At 40.3% G+C, this 22,714-nt stretch overlaps 1 protein-coding gene across 13 annotated transcripts in view; it reads left to right on the top strand.

Moving 5' to 3' along the window:
• LOC125631202 (sodium channel protein type 5 subunit alpha-like) overlaps positions 1 to 22,714 on the top strand; it is a 328,900-nt gene that overhangs the window by 281,548 nt on the left and 24,638 nt on the right. For 9 of the 13 annotated variants that reach the window (XM_075126008.1, XM_075126015.1, XM_075126011.1 and 6 more), the window contains 2 exons: positions 13,466 to 13,588; positions 14,368 to 14,490. In XM_075126008.1, the coding sequence (XP_074982109.1) occupies positions 13,466 to 13,588; positions 14,368 to 14,490 (246 nt within the window). The remainder of the gene's footprint in view (positions 1 to 13,465; positions 13,589 to 14,367; positions 14,491 to 22,714) is intronic. The other 4 variants (XM_075126014.1, XM_075126012.1, XM_075126019.1 and 1 more) reach the window with 2 other exon arrangements.

The following is a 22,714-nucleotide window of genomic DNA, read 5'->3' as shown; positions in this document are numbered from 1 at the left end:
TCAGGAAACTAGATAACAGTATAGATAAGGTTTATTCCCCAGGCTCCTTCTCAGAGTTCACCTTATTCCTCCTTCTCTTTCTTTCAGTCTCCCTAGCCTACCCTTCCCCCCCCCACTTTGTGGTGCATCCTGGGAATTGTAGTTTCTGGACCCAAGGCTACAGGAATATCCTAGGAACAAACTTACAAACACAAATTGGTGTAGCTATCTGCACTAGCTAGACGCCACATATACAAACCTGTAGCAGGAGTTTGTGCCTACTCACCTACTTAACTCAGCAGCTTGTGCCCATGGTGTCTGCCGTGCAGCGCACAAGACTTTAGCTTCTTTAGGGCAGAGAACATATCTTTGTACAGTGCCTACCACTGTGGGGCCTTGATCCTGATCCTGCTGGACAGTTCTGTAATATAAATATTGAATAGTAGTAACAGCTGTGGATGGCTTCTGTGTTTCCTATAAGCTACGGCAGCCTTTGTAGTTTGAATCATCCATGTGTGTTGACTCCCATGTATAAATTAGTGCTGCCAAGGCATGGATATTGTGCCATTTGTGGAGGGGAAGCCTTTACCTGATATCACTTTCTTCTCCAGCTCCTCCTTCATCCCACACATTCAGTGTTTCCACATATGTAGTGTGGTGTACCCTTCTTAGGGTCACCTGATGTATCAGCATCCTAAGTAAAAATTTCCCCCTTCCATGTGGAACCATCTGACACTATTTGTTTGATTGAAGGGAGTTCAGAGAAGAGCAACAAAAATTATCAAGGACCGAGAAAGACTGAGTCGTGATGGAAAAAGAACTAAATAACATGGGCCAAATGCTGACATCCCTACTCACTTTATACACAGTCTTTACTCCAGCAAAACACCCACATGGTCTAGCTTCAGAGCCAAATGTTGCCTGAGTAAAGTCTGAGTAAAATCTGAATCAGGCATGTATATAATGTGGGTCTATATAAATGGATTAAGTAGCAAGTTAATGGGAACATGAAAACAGCCTAAGCACCTGCAGGTAATGAAGGTAGTAAATGTCAAGGAGGGAGAGGGATTATTTGGGAGTGTACAATGGAATATAACAAAGAGCAACTGGACTAAACTAAGGAAAGGAAAATGTAGACTGAATATTTGGAAACTTCCTAACAATATGAGATCTCTTGGGTTCTATGAAATGCCACAAAGGAAATACTAGAAGCCCCAATGCTTTGCAAATTAAAAATAAGACTAACCAAAACACCAGAAAATATGTAGTAGGAAGCTATCCTGCTTTGTTAAGTAGGATAGATCATCTACTCTAGGTTCTCTTATGGCCCCCATGGCCCACTAGTCCGGTTCCAGCCCAGTGACCCTGCAACCAGCAGCTGCGGTCTGCACAATCTCTAACCTCACTGCTCTTTCCCTGGGCTGCTTTCTGCTTTGCTCCCACGGGCTCTCTTCTCCACCCTTCTGGGTAAACCCTTCCCTCAGGGCCAGGATCCCAAGGCTTCTCTCTCTCCCTGGGTTTCTTCCTTTTCCCTCTTTAAGCCCAGAGAGTGACTGTCAGTTTCTACACTGCAGCCCCCTTTCTTTCTTTCACTGTTGTTTTATGGTGCCACAACTTCAGCATGTGAGGCAAAAACCACTACCTAGCACAGTTTTCGCATAAGCAAAAAATCTATATCCTCTCACCCAGTCCTGTATCCTTGAAAAAGAGAAGTAATGCTTTTTAATGCTACTCCATTTTCCCAGTATTCTCACCAATCCTTTCAGCCTATATTCCTTCACCCTGAGGTGTCTCGATTCTTCATAGACAATCTTTCTTTCTGTGTAATTGTTCCTGCATTGCCACAACAGATGCTAAACTGTTTCTTATACTTTGAATATGTCTCACAACCAATCTTTGTGCTTTTTTCATAAATATAAATGACCGTTCAGGTTACAGTGACCCGTTAGCACTCTAAATGTAGATACTTCTCTTCTTTTTTAATAAAAGGAGTACTTGTGGCACCTTAGAGACTAACAAATTTATTTGAGCATAAGCTTTCGTGAGCTACAACTCACTTCATCGGATGCAGTTGCAGTTCCCAGATCTAAACATTAGAAGGTTCCATCCGCCAAATAAAACCTAGTAGGCGCTCCAGTATTGAGCAATGCCAGGTTATGCATCTCAATGAACTATTCCATGCATTTGCCATTATAATCAGTTTTCCTGCTTCCCCATAATTCATTATGGCTAATAAGGTCTCCACAAATAATATATGGGCCTTTGAGCCCTTTGCTAACTCTTCCAATTCTAAACTGTCTAGTTCTGCACACGGGTTGTAAAGTTTATAGATTTGTATAAAGGTGCTATTATTCTGCAGAGGAATCTCAACAGTATTGTATCCAAAACATAAGTTCTGTATATCTATGTCAACATAACTAAGACCTTCCTCCTCTTATTTCTCTTCCACATATGATTACATAGTATCCTGGAAGTCTAAACATAAGTTTGGTCACTAACCATGTTTCTTGTACATGTCAGGTTTATTTTCCATTTCAAAAATAGTTTTCTTTAATTCCTGACCATGTGTTATTAGACTATGTTCCAGCAAAAAATGTTAGAATCATGTTGTTTAAACTACAGTATTACCTACTACCTATCGAGAAACAGGAAGAGTATCTTTGGATACAAACTGGCTAAAAATTAGGTCAAATGACAAATGATGAATATTAAAAAACAACACAAGTATGTAGGGGTAAAATGAGAAAGGCCAAGGCACAAAATGAGATTAAACTAGTGAGAGACATATGATAAAGGGTAACAAGAAAATATTATACAAATACTTTAGAAGTAAGAGGAAGACCAAGGATAGGGTAGGCCCATTACTCAATGAGTGGGGGAAGACAATAACAGAAAATGCGGAAATGAGAGACATGTTAAATGCCCTTTTTGTTTCAGGTTTCAGAGTAGCAGCCATGTTAGTCTGTATTCGCAAAAAGAAAAGGAGTACTTGTGGCACCTTAGAGACTAACAAATTTATTTGAGCGTAAGCTTTCGTGAGCTACAGCTTACTTCATCGGATGCATCCGATGAAGTGAGCTGTAGCTCACAAAAGCTTACGCTCAAATAAATTTGTTAGTCTCTAAGGTGCCACAAGTACTCCTTTTCTTTTTGTTTCAGTTTTCACCAAAAAAGTTAGTAGCAATTGGGCATCTAATATAGTGAATGCCAGTGAAAAGGAGATAAGATCTGAGGTTAAAATAGAGAAATAACATGTTAAAAATTACTTTGACAATTTAGGTGTCTTCAAGTCAGTGGGGCCTGATGAAATACATCCTAGAACAGAGGTTCCCAAACTTGTTCCACAACTTGTGCAGGGAAAGCCCCTGGTGGGCCAGGCCGGATTCTTTACCTGCTGCATCCGCAGATTCGGCTGATTGTGGCTCCCACTAGCCATGGTTCGCTGCTCCAGGCCAATGGGAGCTGCTGGAAGCGGCACGGGCCAAGGGACATACTGGCTGCCGCTTCCAGCAGCTCGCATTGTCCTGGAACAGCGAACCGCGGCCAGTGGGAGCCGTGGTAGGACAAACCTGCGGACGCGGCAGGTAAACAAACTGGCATGGCCCACCAGGGGCTTTCCCTGCACAAGCGGCGGAATAAGTTTGGGAACCACTGTCCTAGAATATGCAAGGAGCTGACTGAAGAAATATCTGAGCCATTAGTGATGATCTTCAAAAACTCATGGACAATGGGAGAGATTCCAAATGACTGGAAGAGGGCAAATATAGTGCCAATCTATGCAAAATGGAATAAGGACCACCCAGGGAATTACAGAAATTCGCAACACCTAGAAGATAATAAGGTGATATGTAACAGTCAACATGGATTTGTCAAGAACAAATCATGTCAAAGCAACCTAATAGTTTTCTTAGACAGGGTAACAAGCCTTGTGGATAGAGGGAAGTGGTAGATGTAGCATATCTTGACTTTAGTAAGGCTTTTGATACTGTCTCATCTGACCTTCTCATAAACAAACTAAGGAAAAATATAGCCTAGATGGAGCAAAACCAATTCCAGAGAGTAGTTATCAATGCTTTGCAGTCAAACTGTAAAGGCATATTAAATGGGGTTTCACAGGGATCAGTCCTATGTCTGGTTCCGTTCAATATCTTCATCAGTGATGTAGATAATAGTGTAGAGAGTACACTTATCAAGTTTGGAGATAATGCAAAGTTGGGAGGGGTTATGAGTGCTTTGGAGGACTGAATTAAAATTCAAAATGATCTGGGCAAACTGGATAAATGGTCTGAAGTAAATAAGATGAAATTCAAAAGGGACAAATGCAAAGTACTCCACTTAGGAAGGAACAGTCAGTGGCACACATACAAAATGGGAAATGACTGCCTAGGAAGGAATACTACACAGAGGGATCTGGGAGGTCATAGTGGATCACAAGCTGAATATGATTCAGTGAAATCATACAGTGAAATACAGTGAAATACTTTTGCAAAAAAAACTCCAGCATCATTCTGTGATATATTAGCAGGAATGTTATAAGCAAGACATGGGAAGTAATTCTTCTGCTCTACTCATAGAATCATAGAATCATAGAATATCAGGGTTAGAAGGGACCCCTGAAGGTCATCTAGTCCAACCCCCTGCTCGAAGCAGGACCAATTCCCAGTTAAATCATCCCAGCCAGGGCTTTGTCAAGCCTGACCTTAAAAACCTCTAAGGAAGGAGATTCTACCACCTCCCTAGGTAACGCATTCCAGTGTTTCACCACCCTCTTAGTGAAAAAGTTTTTCCTAATATCCAATCTAAACCTCCCCCACTGCAACTTGAGACCATTACTCCTCGTTCTGTCATCTGCTACCATTGAGAACAGTCTAGAGCCATCCTCTTTGGAACCCCCTTTCAGGTAGTTGAAAGCAGCTATCAAATCCCCCCTCATTCTTCTCTTCTGCAGGCTAAACAATCCCAGCTCCCTCAGCCTCTCCTCATAAGTCATGTGTTCCAGACCCCTAATCATTTTTGTTGCCCTTCGCTGGACTCTCTCCAATTTATCCACATCCTTCTTGTAGTGTGGGGCCCAAAACTGGACACAGTACTCCAGATGAGGCCTCACCAATGTCGAATAGAGGGGAACGATCACGTCCCTCGATCTGCTCGCTATGCCCCTACTTATACATCCCAAAATGCCATTGGCCTTCTTGGCAACAAGGGCACACTGCTGACTCATATCCAGCTTCTTGTCCACTGTCACCCCTAGGTCCTTTTCCGCAGAACTGCTGCCTAGCCATTCGGTCCCTAGTCTGTAGCTGTGCATTGGATTCTTCCATCCTAAGTGCAGGACCCTGCACTTATCCTTATTGAACCTCATCAGATTTCTTTTGGCCCAATCCTCCAATTTGTCTAGGTCCTTCTGTATCCTATCCCTCCCCTCCAGCGTATCTACCACTCCTCCCAGTTTAGTATGCTGATTAGGCCTCATCTGGAGTATTGTGTCCAGTTCTGGGTGCCACATTTCAGGAAAGATGTGGACAAATTGGAGAAAGTCCAGAGAAGAGCAACAAAAATGATTAAAGGTCTAGAAAACATGACCCAGATGGGGAGATTAAATAAACCCAGGTTTTCCAGTCTGGAGAAGAGAAAACTGAGAGGGGACATGATAACAGTTTCCAAGTATATAAAAGGTTGTTACAAGAAAGAAGGAGAAAAATTGTTCTCCTTAATCCCTGAGGATAGGACAGGAAGCAATGGTCTTAAATTGCAGCAAGAGCGATTTAGGTTGGACATTAGGAAAAACTTCGTAACTGTCAAGGTGGTTAAGCACTGGAATAAATTGCCTAGGGAGGTTGTGGAATCTCCATCATTGGAGATTTTTAAGACCAGGTTGGACAAACACCTGTTAGGGATGGTCTAGTTATTATTAGTCCTGCCTTGAGGTCAGGGGACTGAACTAGATGACCTATTGAGATCCCTTCCAGTCCTGCACTTCTGTGATTCAAAATGGCATGAATGTGATTTATCGAGCGATTGCCTATATGAAAATATTTTTCTGACACTTTGGGTTTTTTTATTCTTTTAGTCTTTTCCTCTGTCTGTAAAGTGCAATCGATTGCTTATATCATAAATGCTATAAATTTGTCTTTGTCTACAAACAGTACTTCCTCATCTCCATATTTATGGAGCACAGGCTGAGGGAACTGGGATTATTTATTCTGCAGAAGAGAAGAATGAGGGGGAGATTTGATAGCTGCTTTTAACTACCTGAAAGGGGGTTCCAAAGAGGATGGATCTATACTGTTCTCAGTGGTACCCCATGACAGAACGAGGAGTAATGGTCTCAAGTTGCAGTGGGGGAGGTTTAGGTTGGATATTAGGAAAGACTTTTTCACTAGGAGGGTGGTGAAGTACTGGAATGCGTTACCTAGGGAGGTGGTAGAATCTCCTTCCTTTGAGTTTTTTAAGGTCAGGCTTGACAAAGCCCTGGCTGGAATGATTTAGTTGGGGATTGGTCCTGCTTTGCGCAGGGGGTTGGACTAGATGACCTCCTGAGGTCCCTTCCAACTCTGATATTCTAGGATTCTATTCCCCTTAAATTATCTTTCCTTCCCTGAACTGTGTGTTATTTTACCAGTACCTCTTTTCCCTCAGGAACATTTTCCTCCTTCTCCACATTCCACTGTGAATATGTTTTTGCATAGGATATTTAATGGATAGTTTTAGTTTTCTCTATCTATCTATCTTGTTCTGCTGCCACTAGGGCCATCAATTAATCACAATTAATTCCTGCAATTAACTGAAAGCAAAATTAACGCAGCAGAGGGGCTGGAGCAGCACCAGCCTGCAGGTGGTGGGGGCGTTGGAGCAGCCCCAATCCACAGTTCCCCAGGCAGTGTGGGGTTTGGAGCCACCCCAGCCCACAACTTCCTAGGTGGCTGAAGCCCCATGCCCCAAGAGGCATTGGTACTTATATACTTAGTAGCAGGTATATATACACAGTACATGAAAAGATGGGAGTTGCCTTACCAAGTGGGAGGTCAGTGCTAACGAGACAATTCAATTGAAGTGGAAGTAGGCTATTCTGAACAGTAGAATACCAAGGGAGGAAAAATCACTTTTGTAGTGGTAATGAGGGTGTCCCATTTCAAACAGTTGACAAGAAGGTGTGAGTAAGGCAACTCCCATCTTTTCATGCACTGTGTATATATACCTGCTACTGTATTTTCCACTCCATGCATCTGATAAAGTGGGTTTTAGCCCACAAAACCTTACGCCCAAATAAATTTGTTAGTCTCTAAGGTGCCACAAGGACTCCTTGTTGCTCTTTGATCTTGTCTTCTCTAGGAAAATAAAGCATGTTCTTAACTTGGGTTAGCTAACACATGGCAACTTATATAAGGTAAAATCCTAGGGATGCCAAGGCAGCTTTTAATGTTAACACATTAGCAGGTCTGTATAAACCCTAAGTTCCAGCATAGTCTTTATCTTGACCAGCTAATATGTGTGAAGACTACAAACTGCTTGGTCATCACTAGGATTTTACCTCATATTAGTTATCATGTTAGCTGACGTGAGTTAAGAACATGCTTTTTGTTTTTTTCCTAATGAAGATACACCTTTATGGAGACTGTAGAAACTCCATTAGAGTAAGCTAAGTGCCATAACATTACCATATTTCATGGTTTCAGATGTAGTTTTACCTAGAAAATCCTATTGGCTATAAATACAAAGATTAAAATAGTTAGAAAAATGTGCACTATTGTTAAAATTGGGGCTTACATTCTCTCCACCAGTGCTTTCCAGATTCCTGCAGGGTTCAGGGGGTAAGTCTGATATAATACAGAATACAAGACAGGTCACAAGCTTGCAAAAGGAAAAAACACACATTAGAAAAGTGCTGACTTTCCTTTTTGCCATGCTTAGGTGGGGCAGTCAGCGCTGATTTTGAAAGCTGTTTGATTTTTTTTTAATAGCCTTTGGGGTCGTAGTTAATCAAGTCCAAACAGCCAACTCTCTGCTGTAGTGATTTTCCTATAAATAAAATTTGACAGGGAGAAATCAAATACCTTTGAAATCAACAGTAGAGTATTTAGACAAGTTGTCTCGAACTGAGGACTGACTCCAGCCTTGTAAATCATGGCCAAATATCACACAGCTTGACAGCCTAATCCTCTGAATAGATATCTAATACTGTGTAAATCTGTGTCAGGAGGACAGCAGCACCTGTGATGTATTTCAGGGTGACATTTTTGGCACTCTGGAGAAACTGGTAACCCGTTCTGAGCTGAAACCTGGTCTTACAGGATTTGAACAATGCACCTTTGGCCTTGAGCAGAGGCGGACATATGGCCCATGAATCTGGGATTGAAGGAAGAAGAGAATAAAGCACATGTGCAGCAGAGGCACCATTTCAGATTTTGGTTTGGTTTAACCATGACTCCTGGGGCTATTTAGGCACTTGAAAACTCTATTTTTTTTTTTTTTTGGCAGATAACTTAGCAATTAGCTGACAGGAGCCCTGTGTCTAATTCCGTTAAAAAAGAAAGAAAATTAAATAAATATTAGACACACTCAGCTCTAATAACAACATGTTCTGATGTCTTGTGGCAAGTCAGTTAAGGGACGCTGGTTCGGTTTAAAATTTTAATGTATATTCTTACTTTATTACAAACTGTGGAGAGAGAGACCCCATCAGGACTCCTGGGTTATATCCCAACTCTGGGAGGAGAGCGGGGTCCAGTGGGTTACAGCAGAGAGCAGATACATCTGGGTTCTATATAAGAACATCAGAATGGCCATACTGGGTAAGACCCAATGGTCCATCTAGCCCAGTATCCTGTCTTCCAACACTGGCCAATGCCATGTGCTTCAGAGGGAATGAACAGAACAGGCAATCATCTAGTTGCCCTGTTGCCCACTGGCAAACAGAGGCGAGGGACATGCAGAATATGGTGTTGGATCCCTGTCCACCCTATCTAATAGCCATTGATGGACCTATCCTCCATGAACTTACCTAGTTCTGATTGGAACCCTGTTATAGTTTTGGCCTTTGCAACATCCCCTGGCAAAGAGTTACACACGTTGACTGTGAAGAAATGCTTTCTTTTGTTTGTTTTAAATCTGCTGCCTATTAATTTCATTGGGTGACCCCTAGTTCTTGTGTTATGTGAAGGAGTAAATAACACTTCCTTATTCAATTTTTCCACACCAGTCATGATTTTATAGACCTCTATCATGTCCCCCCTTAGTCATCTCTTTTCCAAGCTGAAAAGTCCCAGTCTTTTTAATCTCTCCTTATACAGAAGAAGCTCTATACCCCTAATCATTCCTGTTGCCCTTCTCTGTACCTTTTCCAAATTCAATGTATCTTTTTTGAGATAGGGTGACCAAATCTGCACGCACTATTCAATATGTTGGCGTACCGTGGATTTATATAGAGGCAATATGATATTTTTTCTCTTATCTATCCCTTTCCTAATGATTCCCAATAATCTGTTACCTTTTTTAATTGCCACTGCACATTAAGCAGATGTTTTCAGAGAACTATCCACAATGACTCCAAGATTTCTTTATTGATGGATTGAATTCAATTCAGTTCAGCTAATTTAGACCCCATCATTTTGTATGTATAGTTGGGATTATATTTTGCTAAATGCATTACTTTGCTTTTATCAACATTGAATTGTGTTGCCCAGTCACCCAGTTTTGTGAAATCCCTTTACAGCCTGCTATGAACTTAACTATCTTGCGTAATTTTGTATCATCTGCAAATTTTACCACCTCACTGTTTACTCCCTTTTTCAGATCATTTATGAACATGTTGAATATGTACCTCTCTCGATTCTCACCTTTTATTCCAACCCTTTGTTTCCTGTCTTTTAACTGAAGTGCCTGGCAGTCCTTTCAGGATCATCTAAGGATCCTTAATTTACTTTAAAAAGAAAAGGAGTACTTGTGGCACCTTAGTACTCCTTTTCTTTTTGCGAATACAGACTAACACGGCTGTTCCTCTGAAACCTGTCATTAATTTACTTTAATGATAAGGCTTTTGTTATCTTTATCACCCTGCTTCTGTTTATAAAAAGAAAAGGAGGACTTGTGGCACCTTAGAGACTAACAAATTTATTTGAGCATAAGCTTTCGTGAGCTACAGCTCACTTCATCGGATGCTCACGAAAGCTTATGCTCAAATAAATGTGTTAGTCTCTAAGATGCCCCAAGTACTCCTTTTCTTTTTGCGGATACAGATTAACACGGCTGCTACTCTGAAATCTGTTTATAAACAAATTCCCTGCCCCAAAGCCTGTGCTGCTCACAGTTTCTGAGGTCCACATATCACACTCAAGATGTTGCAATTAAGAGCTCAGTCTGGGGCTAGGGTTAGTAGATCTCCTCTACAAAACTCAGGAGGGGCAAGAGCCCTTCCCTGTCCCCCCGCCCCCAAATAGCGCCCCTGAATTGTGGGAGACTTGAAAACCTGTCAAAAGTTTTGCCTGTAACTCATTTGGGTAAAGATAACAAGGGGAAAGGATTGTTGTTGCACTTCATTTTAATCCTTTTGTTGTAAAAATACATTTTTTTTAAAAATGAAAGAGCTGAACTTTTAGCAAGTGTGTTGGTAATTTAGTTTCTGTTTTTCATATCATCTCTCAACCTATTCATAATATTGCACACAGTTCTCTTTTTCATTCACCTCCCCCACAGGCAAACAACTGTGGATGGGGAACTCAAGGGCTCTGCAGGACTAGTGCCATTGTCTGGCTATCCCAGACAAAAGACAGAAGGCACCAGGTGTGGTTTAATTAGGCTGCAACTTTATTCACTTAAAATATCTGGGAGTACCTGGCAACAAATAGTACAGTAGAGGAAGGAGGAGGGTCAACTCCCCGCTATGCCAGACATAGGAGCCCCAAACCCCTTCCTCAACTCCTTTAAAGGGTGCTAGGAAAAGGAGAGGGGTCGATTCCCCTTGTACGAGATGGAGGGGCCCCAAAACCCCTTTACTCAGCTCCCTTAAGGAATGATTTCCTTCAAATCCTTTTCCAATCTGTGTTATCCAATACCCATATTCCTCCCATAGTACCTGTGAAACGTCGACAGACCCCAGTCGTCAGCGGGCAGGATCAAACCTGGGGCCTCTGGAGCCTAGTGCATGAGCCTCTAGCACATGAGCTAAAAGCCAACTGGCTGTTAGCTAAGGCTGTAGGAGCAGACTCATTTTCTCTCTGTCTGTCTCTAAGTGGTCTCGGTGCCACTAGATGGGACAGAACACCACACCCTGGAGGTCTGTGGGTTACACCTGCACTGGACATCCACCACAAGTTTTATGTAATAAGTTGCGACATTATAACCTAACCCTCTTACTCCACCCCATTGGGTCTCAGACCAGCTGTTGGGAAGGTGAACCCTCCCCCCGTCCGCTTGGCCAATCTGTTGGTGAGGGAAAAATTCCTTCCCAGCTCCCCACAAGGACAAGAGTAACTAGCATAATGTCCATACCAGGTCAAGGGGGAACCCAGTCATTTTGCCATATTCAGGGTGGGTGTATGCTGCCACCTTGATCCTCATAAAGAGGGCCTCTTCAGGGCTGCATGGGGTATAAATATCCTCCCACTCTTCCAGTCAGCAGGGAGGGCAGGGCAGTTACTTTCTCCTGACCTGAGCACAACTGCTTCCTGCCCTTCCTGTCCATCCCTGTAAACTTCCCCCCTTCTTCCCACCCGTTGTAAGAAATTCTTAAAAGAGCAACCCCCTTTACTCCCAGCTAGCTGGACAAAAAAGACCACTTGCATGAAGCTTGCGGCAGACACATTATCAGTATTAAATTTTCCAAAGGGGGTAGGAGTAGAAATATGTCCAGACACCTTCTGAAATTCCTACTGTGGCAGTACACCTCACAGGGCTGTGTATCTATGCTGTAGTGGAGTCCTTACTATACGGGGAATACCTCAGTCATGCCAATTATGTTACAATGTTGAGAGTCAACAGTTGAAAAGCTATTTTATATGTGTGCCCAATACTATGGGCTGAATCCTACAATCCTTTCTCCTTCGTTGGGCAACATTCCCATTGAAGTCAATGGGTGGAGTGAATAAGGACAGCAGAATTTAACTCTATGTTAATGCAATATCAAGGTCCAGATTTTAACCACAATTTTCAAGAAACTCAGAGTGAAAGGCAAACAAATATTAAATGAACATTTACAGCAGTAGGCATGAGCATGAGAGAGTGTGAAAATGAGAGACTGCTTGGCAATGTAGTACACTGTGGTTATAAAGGTTTCAGCAGACCGAGTTTTGGTTGGCTACATTAATAATGAACGGTGAAGACAATACCAGGCTAGACAGAGCATCCCAAATGAGTGTCAGTAAAAGCTTTATACCACACTAATCCTAATGCAATTCAGAAACGTTACAGAGAGTTTTAAATGTTTTTCATAGGCCCTCCACCTGTAAAAGCCAGGCTGCCATAGTTAATCATTAATCCCAAGTGAGCAAGCCTTAGAAAGGGAGAGAAAAATATCACTAATTAATATATGGAACCTATAAAAATTATCTACTTAAACCTAGCCTATGTCTGCTCTATCTGCCTAGTAAGTTTCTATACCATGCTTATCACCATGGTACAGAAGCATTTATTATCAGTCTTCCTTCCACTCCAGCCACAGGAGCTGAATCAGTGAGGTGAGTTTGCCTATTGCACCATGTTAAAGTGTGTATCAGTGGCTAGTGCTGTGTGCTGTACACCAATGCTTCTTCCAGCACAGCTGTGCTGATTTACACCAGCTGAGAATCTGGCCCATTGTGTCTGCCCCTGGCACTATTAACTCCAGGAGCTGCTACCCTACTGCTGGCTGTGTCTAAAAGGTGCAATAGAACCATTAATTTATAAAAAATTAAAACACTGAGTGCATTGTACAAAGATATTTAGAGATGATTACTGTCTGCTCTGCTTTGTGTAGTTAAATGACTAAGCTTATAGGAGTAGGGATGGCCCAGGGGTTAGGATGCTAGCCTGGGACTTAGACAACATGGGTTCAATTTTCTGCTCCATCACAGACCTCCTGCATGATGTGTTTCTGGTCCCCTCTGTAAAATGGGGGTAATGGCACGTCTCTCCATTACAGGGGGGGTGGGAAAGATGAACACATTCAAGACTGGAAAGCACTCAGATATTACAGTAATGGGGGCCATATAAGTACCTTAGATAGACCGGAACAAAGGATTTGTCAGAGTGAGCAATGCACATATTAATGCATGTAGTCCGTAAAATCTCAATTCCTGGCAATAGAAAAGGTTGTAAAGATGGAACAAAAATTAATCTGTTTATTTTACTCTTGAAAGTCATAGAGATGCTTACAGAGTATGGGAGTAGCTTCCTTTTTCACTCCCTGGTTAGTAAGAATTCAGGCTGTGAATGTCAACTGTGGCTGTAAAACCCATTTACTTCGTGTTTGTTCATCTGATGAATAATCTCAAATTCCATTCAATCTGCACAGATTTCAGTTGTTTGCCTGATAGCAACAACTCTTGATTATGACCAGCTGGGCACTATGAAATCTCTCAGAACACTGAGGGCCTTGAGGCCCCTCCGAGCCCTATCCAGATTTGAGAGCATAAGGGTAAGGGTATCTTTTAGTGTCTATCAAGTATGTGCACCTTTAATGCTGAGCACCTTCTAACTTTCCTTACAGGAAAATAACATCGAATCTTCTCTTTTAGGTGCTGTGTGGGGCTCCAGATAGTGGTGAAAATGGAAAGAGTCATACAAATTATATACATAATTCTTTTAAAGAGTCCATAATAAACTCAGATCCAGTGTCAGGTTAAGGGGAGATCTTTTAAAATCAGTATTTATGATTGATAATTCAGTCAACAATGGCAATCTTAAAATCTTCTATCATTTTAATAAATCATTGGATCTTGCAGGATCTTAAAGTGATTCATTGGGAGGGCACTAAATTGCAGCATTTACATGATTTAATAATACTTCTAATGATAGACGCACACACATACCTCTGTCAGCTGTAAGCTAAATAAAATGTCGGTGCCGCAGATTTGTATTTGTGATATCCTCTTTTTCTGGCCAAAAAGCTCCTGTTGACATTACTAGGCACCTGTGTGCTTTGCTAGTGGAAAATAGACTCTATTTCTACGAGTTTACATTCAATTGGAAACAAAGGTTTTATATTCTGAAGGCATCATGGAAAGAACTGTGTATATATCTGGATGTTAAAACTTCTTTTCTTTCTGCATTGATCTAATTCAATGTCTTCCATTTAGGGTATTTCGTCATTGTCCCACTAACAGGTTTTTTCTTTTCAGGAGGGAAAGGCAGAAGAGAAGTAAAATGGTAGGATTGTGCTAATAGTTTGGACTTTTGCTTTATGTCTCCATTCAGGTCTCTTTAATAAGCCTCATAGCTAATTCACTTGGATACTCCGAAATGGGTCCTATTAAATCCCTTAGGACTCTCCGAGCTTTGAGACCATTAAGAGCATTGTCACGATTTGAAGGGATGAGGGTAAGAGTAAACAAAGCAACCATCGAAGCCCATCTGTGTGAACATCAAGCATGTAAAAGGGCCATATTTCTTTGGTTTTGTTTTCATTATGACTGCAAAGGAAATGAATGATAATGCCGTGTGGGGAAAAAAAACCCTCCATTGTATTGATTGCATTAGTACAGCTGCAGCTTTTACTCTCTGGTGGATTTCATGATAAGCTAATCCCGCTGCATAACTTGTCATACTCTGTTTTAAAAACAACTTTTTGGCTGAGGTAACATCTGGCTAACAATTGTCTCTTTAATTATGAGGCACATCAGGGAAAATAATTTTGCTACAGGTTTGCTCCTGCCTCCAAATTTTATTAAAATTAGAATCAATCGCAAAGTTGTTGAGGACTTTTTCACTAATAAAGAAAATGAACATTAGAGGCACACTGTATATGGAAAACATATGAGCAAATTCACAAAAAACTTTTCTCTAAAGTATTTCAATTTTAATATAGAATGCCAGGATTAGCATTTTAACCATGTGACTTGTGTTCATTGTTCTGTCTTGCATGTCTATCCTCTCCCATTTGCATTTGCTTGAATGTATGGATGTATCCACCAGTATCATACATATTTATTTGTGCTTGATGAGCACAGCAAGTACAGTATGTTTAAGTATCTGGATTTGGGCTTTGTTTTTTAAACAATTTTTATCATGCATGACTATCAAATGATGATAACTGCATTCTGTATAAGTCAAGGGTACCATTAATACTGTAGATCACATGGCAAAACAAATCTCTGTATGGCACAACCTGTAACACTTGGGAGTATATAAGGTACCAACTTAAACACCATTTCCAAGATTTCTGATTTAGATATATGTAAAATTACATCTGTCCTATGTGGAGAAACCAAATCCCTAAAATATGTCAAGGAAAATGATAAGGTGTTAATAATAAAATGAATTTGGAATATGGCTTCTTTTGCCTCTAGGTCGCAAGTTCAAATTCAATATAAGTCACTGGCGATCAAAAGTCTATACAGTTCATGTGCAACAAGTTGGTGATTTCAGCTGAAATCCTAGTGGTCCAGTTTCCATATCATAATCATACCATAGTAAGACAGCCAGAGGACTGAATGAGCCTAGAAATTGAGCTAACCCTATAAGTAGTAAGTACATTGGTGGAGCAGTGTGGGGCATCCAAATTTGAACTGCTTTGGTTCAAAACACTGCACTCTTCTTAGTGAACCCATACGATATCATATTTTAAAGAGTATTCACACACAAAACAGTGCATAGGCTTAAGCAGCCAGATCCCCAGCTGGTATATATTGGTGCAGCTCTACTAAAGTTAATAGAACTACTTCTGTTTACACCAGCTGAGGAACTGGCCCCATATTTTTATTAAGTGTGGGTTGTGCCATATACCCAGCTTCACCTACTACAGGCCACATTGCTTTACCACATTCAGGAGCCCTAGCAGGAACAGAGAAATATGGCACAGCTGAGAGGGATAAAGATCTGATCTAAACGCATAGTTGCACCAGTTTAGCTAAAGGTGTGATTTGTGCGTGGACATCTTAAATTGATTTAGACCCGACTTACATTGGTTTAGCTTAAGTTGGTAAATATACAAGCTCAGTCAAAACCCATATAGCTAGTTTTAAAGTCTTATAAGAATATCCATACATGAGTCTGCAAAAAGAAAAGGAGTACTTGTGGCACCTTAGAGACATGAGTTTGTATCAGTTTAACTAAATTGTTGTTAAACCTAGCAACTTCCGTGTGTAGACAAGTCTAAAGTATGGGGCATTTGAGAGGCTGAAAAACTGAGAGAGTAGAGAAACACTGAAGGAAGGTTGGTGGGATGTTTACTGAGAGCTGGAGAAGTAGTTGGTTTGCTGTAAACCTGCAGGAGAAGGCCATTTTCTATTACATCAGTCCCAGAAATGCTGTTCCTAAAATGCGCATACTCAGGGGTATCCCAGGTTTCCTGACATAAAGTTCTTGTCCTCCCTACCCCATAGGTATAGTTGCAATGTGTACAGTATTTGTGCCTCCTTTTTCTGAGCTATCAGAGATACTGAATTAGCTTGTAAATTATGATAAAGTATAATCGAGACTACGTGCCACTGGAAAATCAATTTATTATATTTTTAGCATGTCTAACCATACTTACCATGGCTAGAGACAGTAAGACCTTTCATTATTAGGAACACATATGCTCCAGAATGCACAAGGAAAATTACCAGAGGAGAGAGAGATTAAATAATGTTAATGTTGAGACGCAAACGCACAGAGTAAGGAGATAATAATAGTTTGTGTTTGTATAGTGCCTTCAGTTGAGGAGCTCAAAGTACGTTGCAGAACTAAGGTATAAGCAAGAAAATTCTCATAGAATGCTTCACTAAACTGTATTGTGCCAAAGCTTTGAAGTCAATTGGTCCTGACTAAAAGATAGAGAGGTAGACCTGTGATTTGGGGCCAGTGAATTGGAGGCATTGATAGGTTTGGAGGGGTGATGTCTGCAGGGTCCAACCCAGAAAAGGGCTCCCTGATTGCATGGTAAACAGGGGCCTGTCATGACTAGACTTTAGAGTGGCCAGGCCCATGCCCTCCACATCCTATTTCTTCCTATCTGCCAATGGGCTGAGTTCCAGTGCAGGCAGAAGAAATCCTCAGCTTGCACCAGCCCAACAGAGAGTTCTAGGAGTTAGGAGAGAACTACCTTCTGGATATCCAAAGAGAAACCCTGTGGAGGGAGCCTCCCCCAGGGAAACTGCAGGAGAGCCTTCTGCTGGTGCCTAGGGGTAGCCTAACGGTGCATACACAGCTGCCAAACCCTGCTGCCAAAAACTGTCTGACTGATAGATCTCAAAAAGTAATTGTAAATGGGCAATTGTTATCCAGTGATGTAATGTTTCTAGTGTGGTCTCAGGGATTGGTTCTTGACCCAAATCTATTCAATATCATTATCAGTGTCCTGGAAGAAAATATAAAATCATTGCTGGTAAAGCTTACTTATGGTACAAAAATTAATGTAGTGGTAAATAATGTTAAGGATAGATTAATTATAACAGAGCGATCAAATGGGAAACTGGGCTCACTTGAATAACATTTATTATAATACAGCCAAATACTGCATACATCTAGGAACAAAGAAAATAGGGCACACTTGTAATATGGGGAATTGTATCCTGGAAAACAGTGGTTGAGAAGGGCTTAGGGGTCATAGTGAATAATCCACCGAACATGAGCTTCCCGTGTGATGTGATTGCTAACAGAGCTAATGTGATTCTCTGAAGATAGCAAGGGAATATCAAGTAGGAGTAGGGAAGTGATATTACCTCTTAATACAGCATACGTGAGGCCATTACTTAAATACTGACATTCTGGCATACACATTTAAAAAGGGACATTGAAAAATTGGCAAGGGTTGGAAAAGAACTACAAAAATGATTCAAGGTCTGAAAAACCTGCTTTACAGGGAGGGATTTAAGAAGTTCAATCTACTTAGCTTATCCAGAAGAAGGCTAAAAAGTGACTTGATCACAGTCTATAAGTACTGACGCGGGGAGAAGAATTCTAATAGTAGAGGGCTATTAACCTAGCAGACAAAGGCATAATGAGCTTCAGTGGATAGAAGCTCAAACTCAGCAAATTCATACTAGAAATAAGGCACACATTTCTAACACTGAGAATAATTAAACTTTGGGACAATTTACCTAACAGTGTGGTGGCTTCTCCATCACTTGAAATCTTTAAATTGAGATTGGATGTTTTGCTAAAAGATGCATCTGATGAAGTGAGCTGTAGCTCACGAAAGCTCATGCTCAAATAAATTGGTTAGTCTCTAAGGTGCCACAAGTACTCCTTTTCTTTTTGCGAATACAGACTAACATGGCTGTTACTCTGAAACCTTGCTAAAAGATATGACTCTAGATCAACCAAAAGGTATGGGCTTGATGTCGGAATTACTGGGTGACCTTTTCTATGGCCAGTACTATACAGAAGATCAGACTAAATGTTCACAATGTCCTTTCAAGCCTTAAAATCCATTGGGCAGATCATCAGCTGGTGTAATTGTCCATGAAATCAGTGGAGCTATGACAATTTACACAAACTGAGGATCTGCCTATCTGAATCGGTGAAAGGAAATGTTGAAGATTTAGAGCAGTGGTTCTCAAACTGTGGGTTGGGACCCCAGAGTGGGTCGGGACCCCATTTTAGTGGGGTCACCAGGGCTGGCTTAGACTTGCTGTGGCCCAGGGCTGAAGCCAAAGCCCAAGCTCCACAAGCCGAAGCCTGAGGGTTTCAGCCCTCTGTGTTGGGACTCAGGTTACAGGCCACCCCTGCCTGGGGCTGAATCCCTTGGGCTTCAGCCTTGGCCCCCTTCTCTCCCCGCCTGGAGCAGTGGGGCTCGAGTGGGCTCAGGCTTTGGTTCCCCCTCCTGAGGTTGTGTAGTAATTTTTATTGTCAGAAAGGGGTTGCCGTGCAATGAAGTTTGAGAACCCCTGATTTAGAGGGCCTTCAGATGCCAAGTAGGGCACTGGGTGGCAAAAGGCTACCCTCAACAGAAATTATGGGGAAGGAGGTTTCAGGCATGGCCAATAAGATATTAATGGGAATGCAGTGTTATAAAACCATCTCTTATAGATGACTTTACTGTATACATTATTTCTAGACATAACAGAAATTTGGTCCTTAGTTTTGCAATGTTTGCGTCTCAACTTTAACATAAATTCTTAATAGTTTTGTCTGTTTACATATTCAGGTCCTTAATCAGCTGTCACTTGCACTGATGTAAATAAGGAGTAGCTCCTTTTAAACAAGTGGCATTATGTTGGTGTAAAATCAGTATAAATCAGAGGAGAATTAGGCCCTTCATTAATAATTCATTCAAAGAGGTGTTTCATGATTTGCTTCAAGTCTTGTGTCATATTGTGTTATCTATAAGCCACGGAACATAATTCAGCACAAGTAAAAAAGGAGAATGCATGCGTGACCATCATTTGTATTGTCTAACTTGCATGATTGTGTTCTGTTCCTATGCATGATCATTTGCACTGTAATCGCTCTATCTCTAACAGCCATAATGTTTTCCTCTCTGTCACACACAGTATAGTTGCAGTAGTTTGGGGCCAGCATGGTTGGACATTGAACAAAAACATCACACTAAGGAACAAATGAAAATTATTAAGATATCCGTTTGGGCAGTATTTCAATGATCATTTGCTTTGTAAATTATTTTGCATCTTGGCTTACAAAATAAAGGTTGGGTTAAAACTATAAAGTTAAGAATGCACTAAATCTAAAAGTGAAAGATAAAATTAGCAAAAGGGACAGTAGTTGTAAAAAGTCTGCATATGGCAAAAATAGGTACACAGTCAGTCTTGCAAAAAATTTGCTCCTTTCAGAAATGTGCAAAATATAGTTCCAGGACTTGAAAGAGTTATGTAATTGTTAAGGCTGTCAATTAATCGCAGTTAACTCATGCAATTAACTCAAAAAAATTAATCATGATTAAAAAAATTAATCGCGATTAATTGCAATTTTAATTGCACTGTTAATAAACTACCAATTGAAAAGTATTAAATATTTTGGATGTTTTTCTACATTTTCATATATAGAAAATGTATTCTGCATTGCAATTGAAATCAAAGTGTATATTATTTTTGATTACAAATAATTGCACTGTAAAAATGATAAACAAAAGAAATAGTATTTTTCAGTTCACCTCAAACAAGTACTATAGTGCAATCTATTGTTAAAGTGCAACTTACAAATGTAGATTTTTTTTGTTACATAACTGCACTTAAAAACAAAACAATGTAAAACTTCAGAGCTTAAGTCCTCTCAGTCCTACTTCTTGTTCAGCCAATCGCTAAGACAAACAAGTTTGTTTACATTTACAGGAGATAATGCTGCCCCCTTCTTATTTACAATGTCACCAGAAAGTGAGAACAGGCATTTGCATGGCAATTCTGTAGACAGCATTGCAGGATATTTATGTGCCAGATGTGCTAAACATTTGTATGCCCCTTCATGCTTCAGCCACCATTCCAGAGGACATGCTTCCATGCTGATGATGCTCGTTAAAAAATGTGTTAATTAAATTTGTGACTGAACTCCTTGGGGGAGAATTGTATGTCCCCCACTTTGTTTTACCCGTATTCTGCCACATATTTCATATTATAGCAGTCTCGGATGATGATCCAGCACATGTTGTTCATTTTAAGAACCCTTTCACAGCAGATTTGACAAAACTCAGAGAAGGTACCAATGTGAGATTTCTAAAAATAGCTACAGCACTTGACCCAAGGTTTAAGAATCTGAAGTGCCTTCCAAAATCTGAGAGGGACGAGGTGTGGAGCATGCTTTCAGAAGTCTTAAAAGAGCAACCCTCCTATGCAAAAACTACAGAACCTGAACCACCAAAAAAGAAAATCAGCCTTCTGCTGGTGGTCTCTTGACTCAGATAATGAAAGTGAACATGCGTCGGTCTGCACTGCTTTGGATTGTTATTGAGTAGAGCCTGTCATCAGCATGGATGCATGTCCCTTGAAATAGTGGTTGAAGCATGAAGGGACATATGAATCTTTAGCACATCTGGCACATAAATATCTTGCAATGCCAGCTACAACAGTGCCATGAGTATGCCTGTTCTCACTTTCAGGTGACATTGTAAACAAGAAGTGGGCAGCATTATTGCCTGAAAATGTAAACAAACTTGTTTGTCTGAGCAATTGGCTGAACAAGAAGTAGGACTGAGTGGACTTGCAGGCTCTAAAATTTTACATTGTTCTGTTTTTGAATGCAGTTTTTTGTACATAATTCTACATTCTACATAAGTTCAACTTTCATGATAAAGAGATTGCACTACAGTACTTGTAGGTGAATTGAAAAATGCTGCTACTTTTGTTTTTTTAGAGTGCAAATACTTGTAATCAAAAATAAACATCAAGTGAGCACTGCACACTTTGTATTCTGTGTTGTAATTGAAATTAATATATTTGAAAATGTAGAAAACATCCAAAAATATTTAAATAACTGGTTTTCTATTATCAATAGTGCGATTAATCATGATTAATTTTAATTGCTTGATAACCCTAGTAATTGTGCATTCTTCAATGTACCAGAATAAACTGCCTGCTCTAAATGTGTAAAATCATTTTACTATGCTCTTTTATCCTTTCCAGAAACACAAAGGTAATGGTGAAATGAATTTGATATTATTGGCTTGACAGAAAATTGGGCACTAATATGATAGAAAACAAGAACTGACATTTTCCATAACCAGATTCACAATTGAATAAAATTTCATTTTTGCAGATCGATATCACTTTGTCTCAATTTCAGAAATATAAACTGAGAAGGGGAAAGGCTTAGTGTCTGCATATCAGATTCTAATCTTGAAAGCATGAAATAAACAAGGAGACAAATTCATATAGTAAAGTCTGGAATCTGTAGAAAGGTTGCCAGTTTACTTTGCATTGGTCCTGCAAATTAGTGGGAGCACCTAGAGTAGCTGTGGATATGTAAAAACTGTACAGGCCATTAATATAATGTGAAAGAATACATTTTGTGACAAAGATTTTTCTCTGGAAAATGTCTTTTATGGTATGCTTAGCATGCATTAAAGGCTTTTACATTTTGGATGGTGGTTTAGAATGCTGAATAACATATATATATATATATATATATATATATATATATATATATATATATGGTGATTGTTATATTAGCCTTATATTTTGGAATGCATGTTGATATTGTTGAATTTTTGTGGTGACTATAGAATGCATATTGTATATTCTATTTGCATTGGTTCAGATCCATATTGCAAGCATTGACTTTTGTTCCTATGCCAATTGTTTATAAGGACTTTAAGTGACTGGGTCCTTTCCTATACAATATTTGTATGTGTGGTTGTATACATGGGTTTGCACACTAATCCTGCCTGGAGGTGATGGGTCTCTGCAGAAAACAGAATTATACAGACTTTGGTACGGTATCGAGTGGGATAATGTGATCCAGATATATATTAAATCATGGTGCGTTGGCTGTTTTAATGCTACGCACTGTAGAGATAAGAGTAGTCAGGGAAGGGATTAAATTGTAACAGTAGATCCTCCATATTGGCGGTCAGATATCCTGCATAGTTGCCCTGCTCCAAGAATTTCAATGACTCTGCTTTCTCACAGTAATAGTGGCTTCCAATCAATGGTATCTTTGACAGATGAGACAC

This window comes from Caretta caretta, chromosome 2 (genome assembly GCF_965140235.1).
Source record: "Caretta caretta isolate rCarCar2 chromosome 2, rCarCar1.hap1, whole genome shotgun sequence".
NCBI classification, from domain to species: domain Eukaryota; kingdom Metazoa; phylum Chordata; order Testudines; family Cheloniidae; genus Caretta; species Caretta caretta.
Note: the sequence above shows the minus strand (reverse complement) of the source record. Positions and strands in the feature narration are given on the sequence as shown.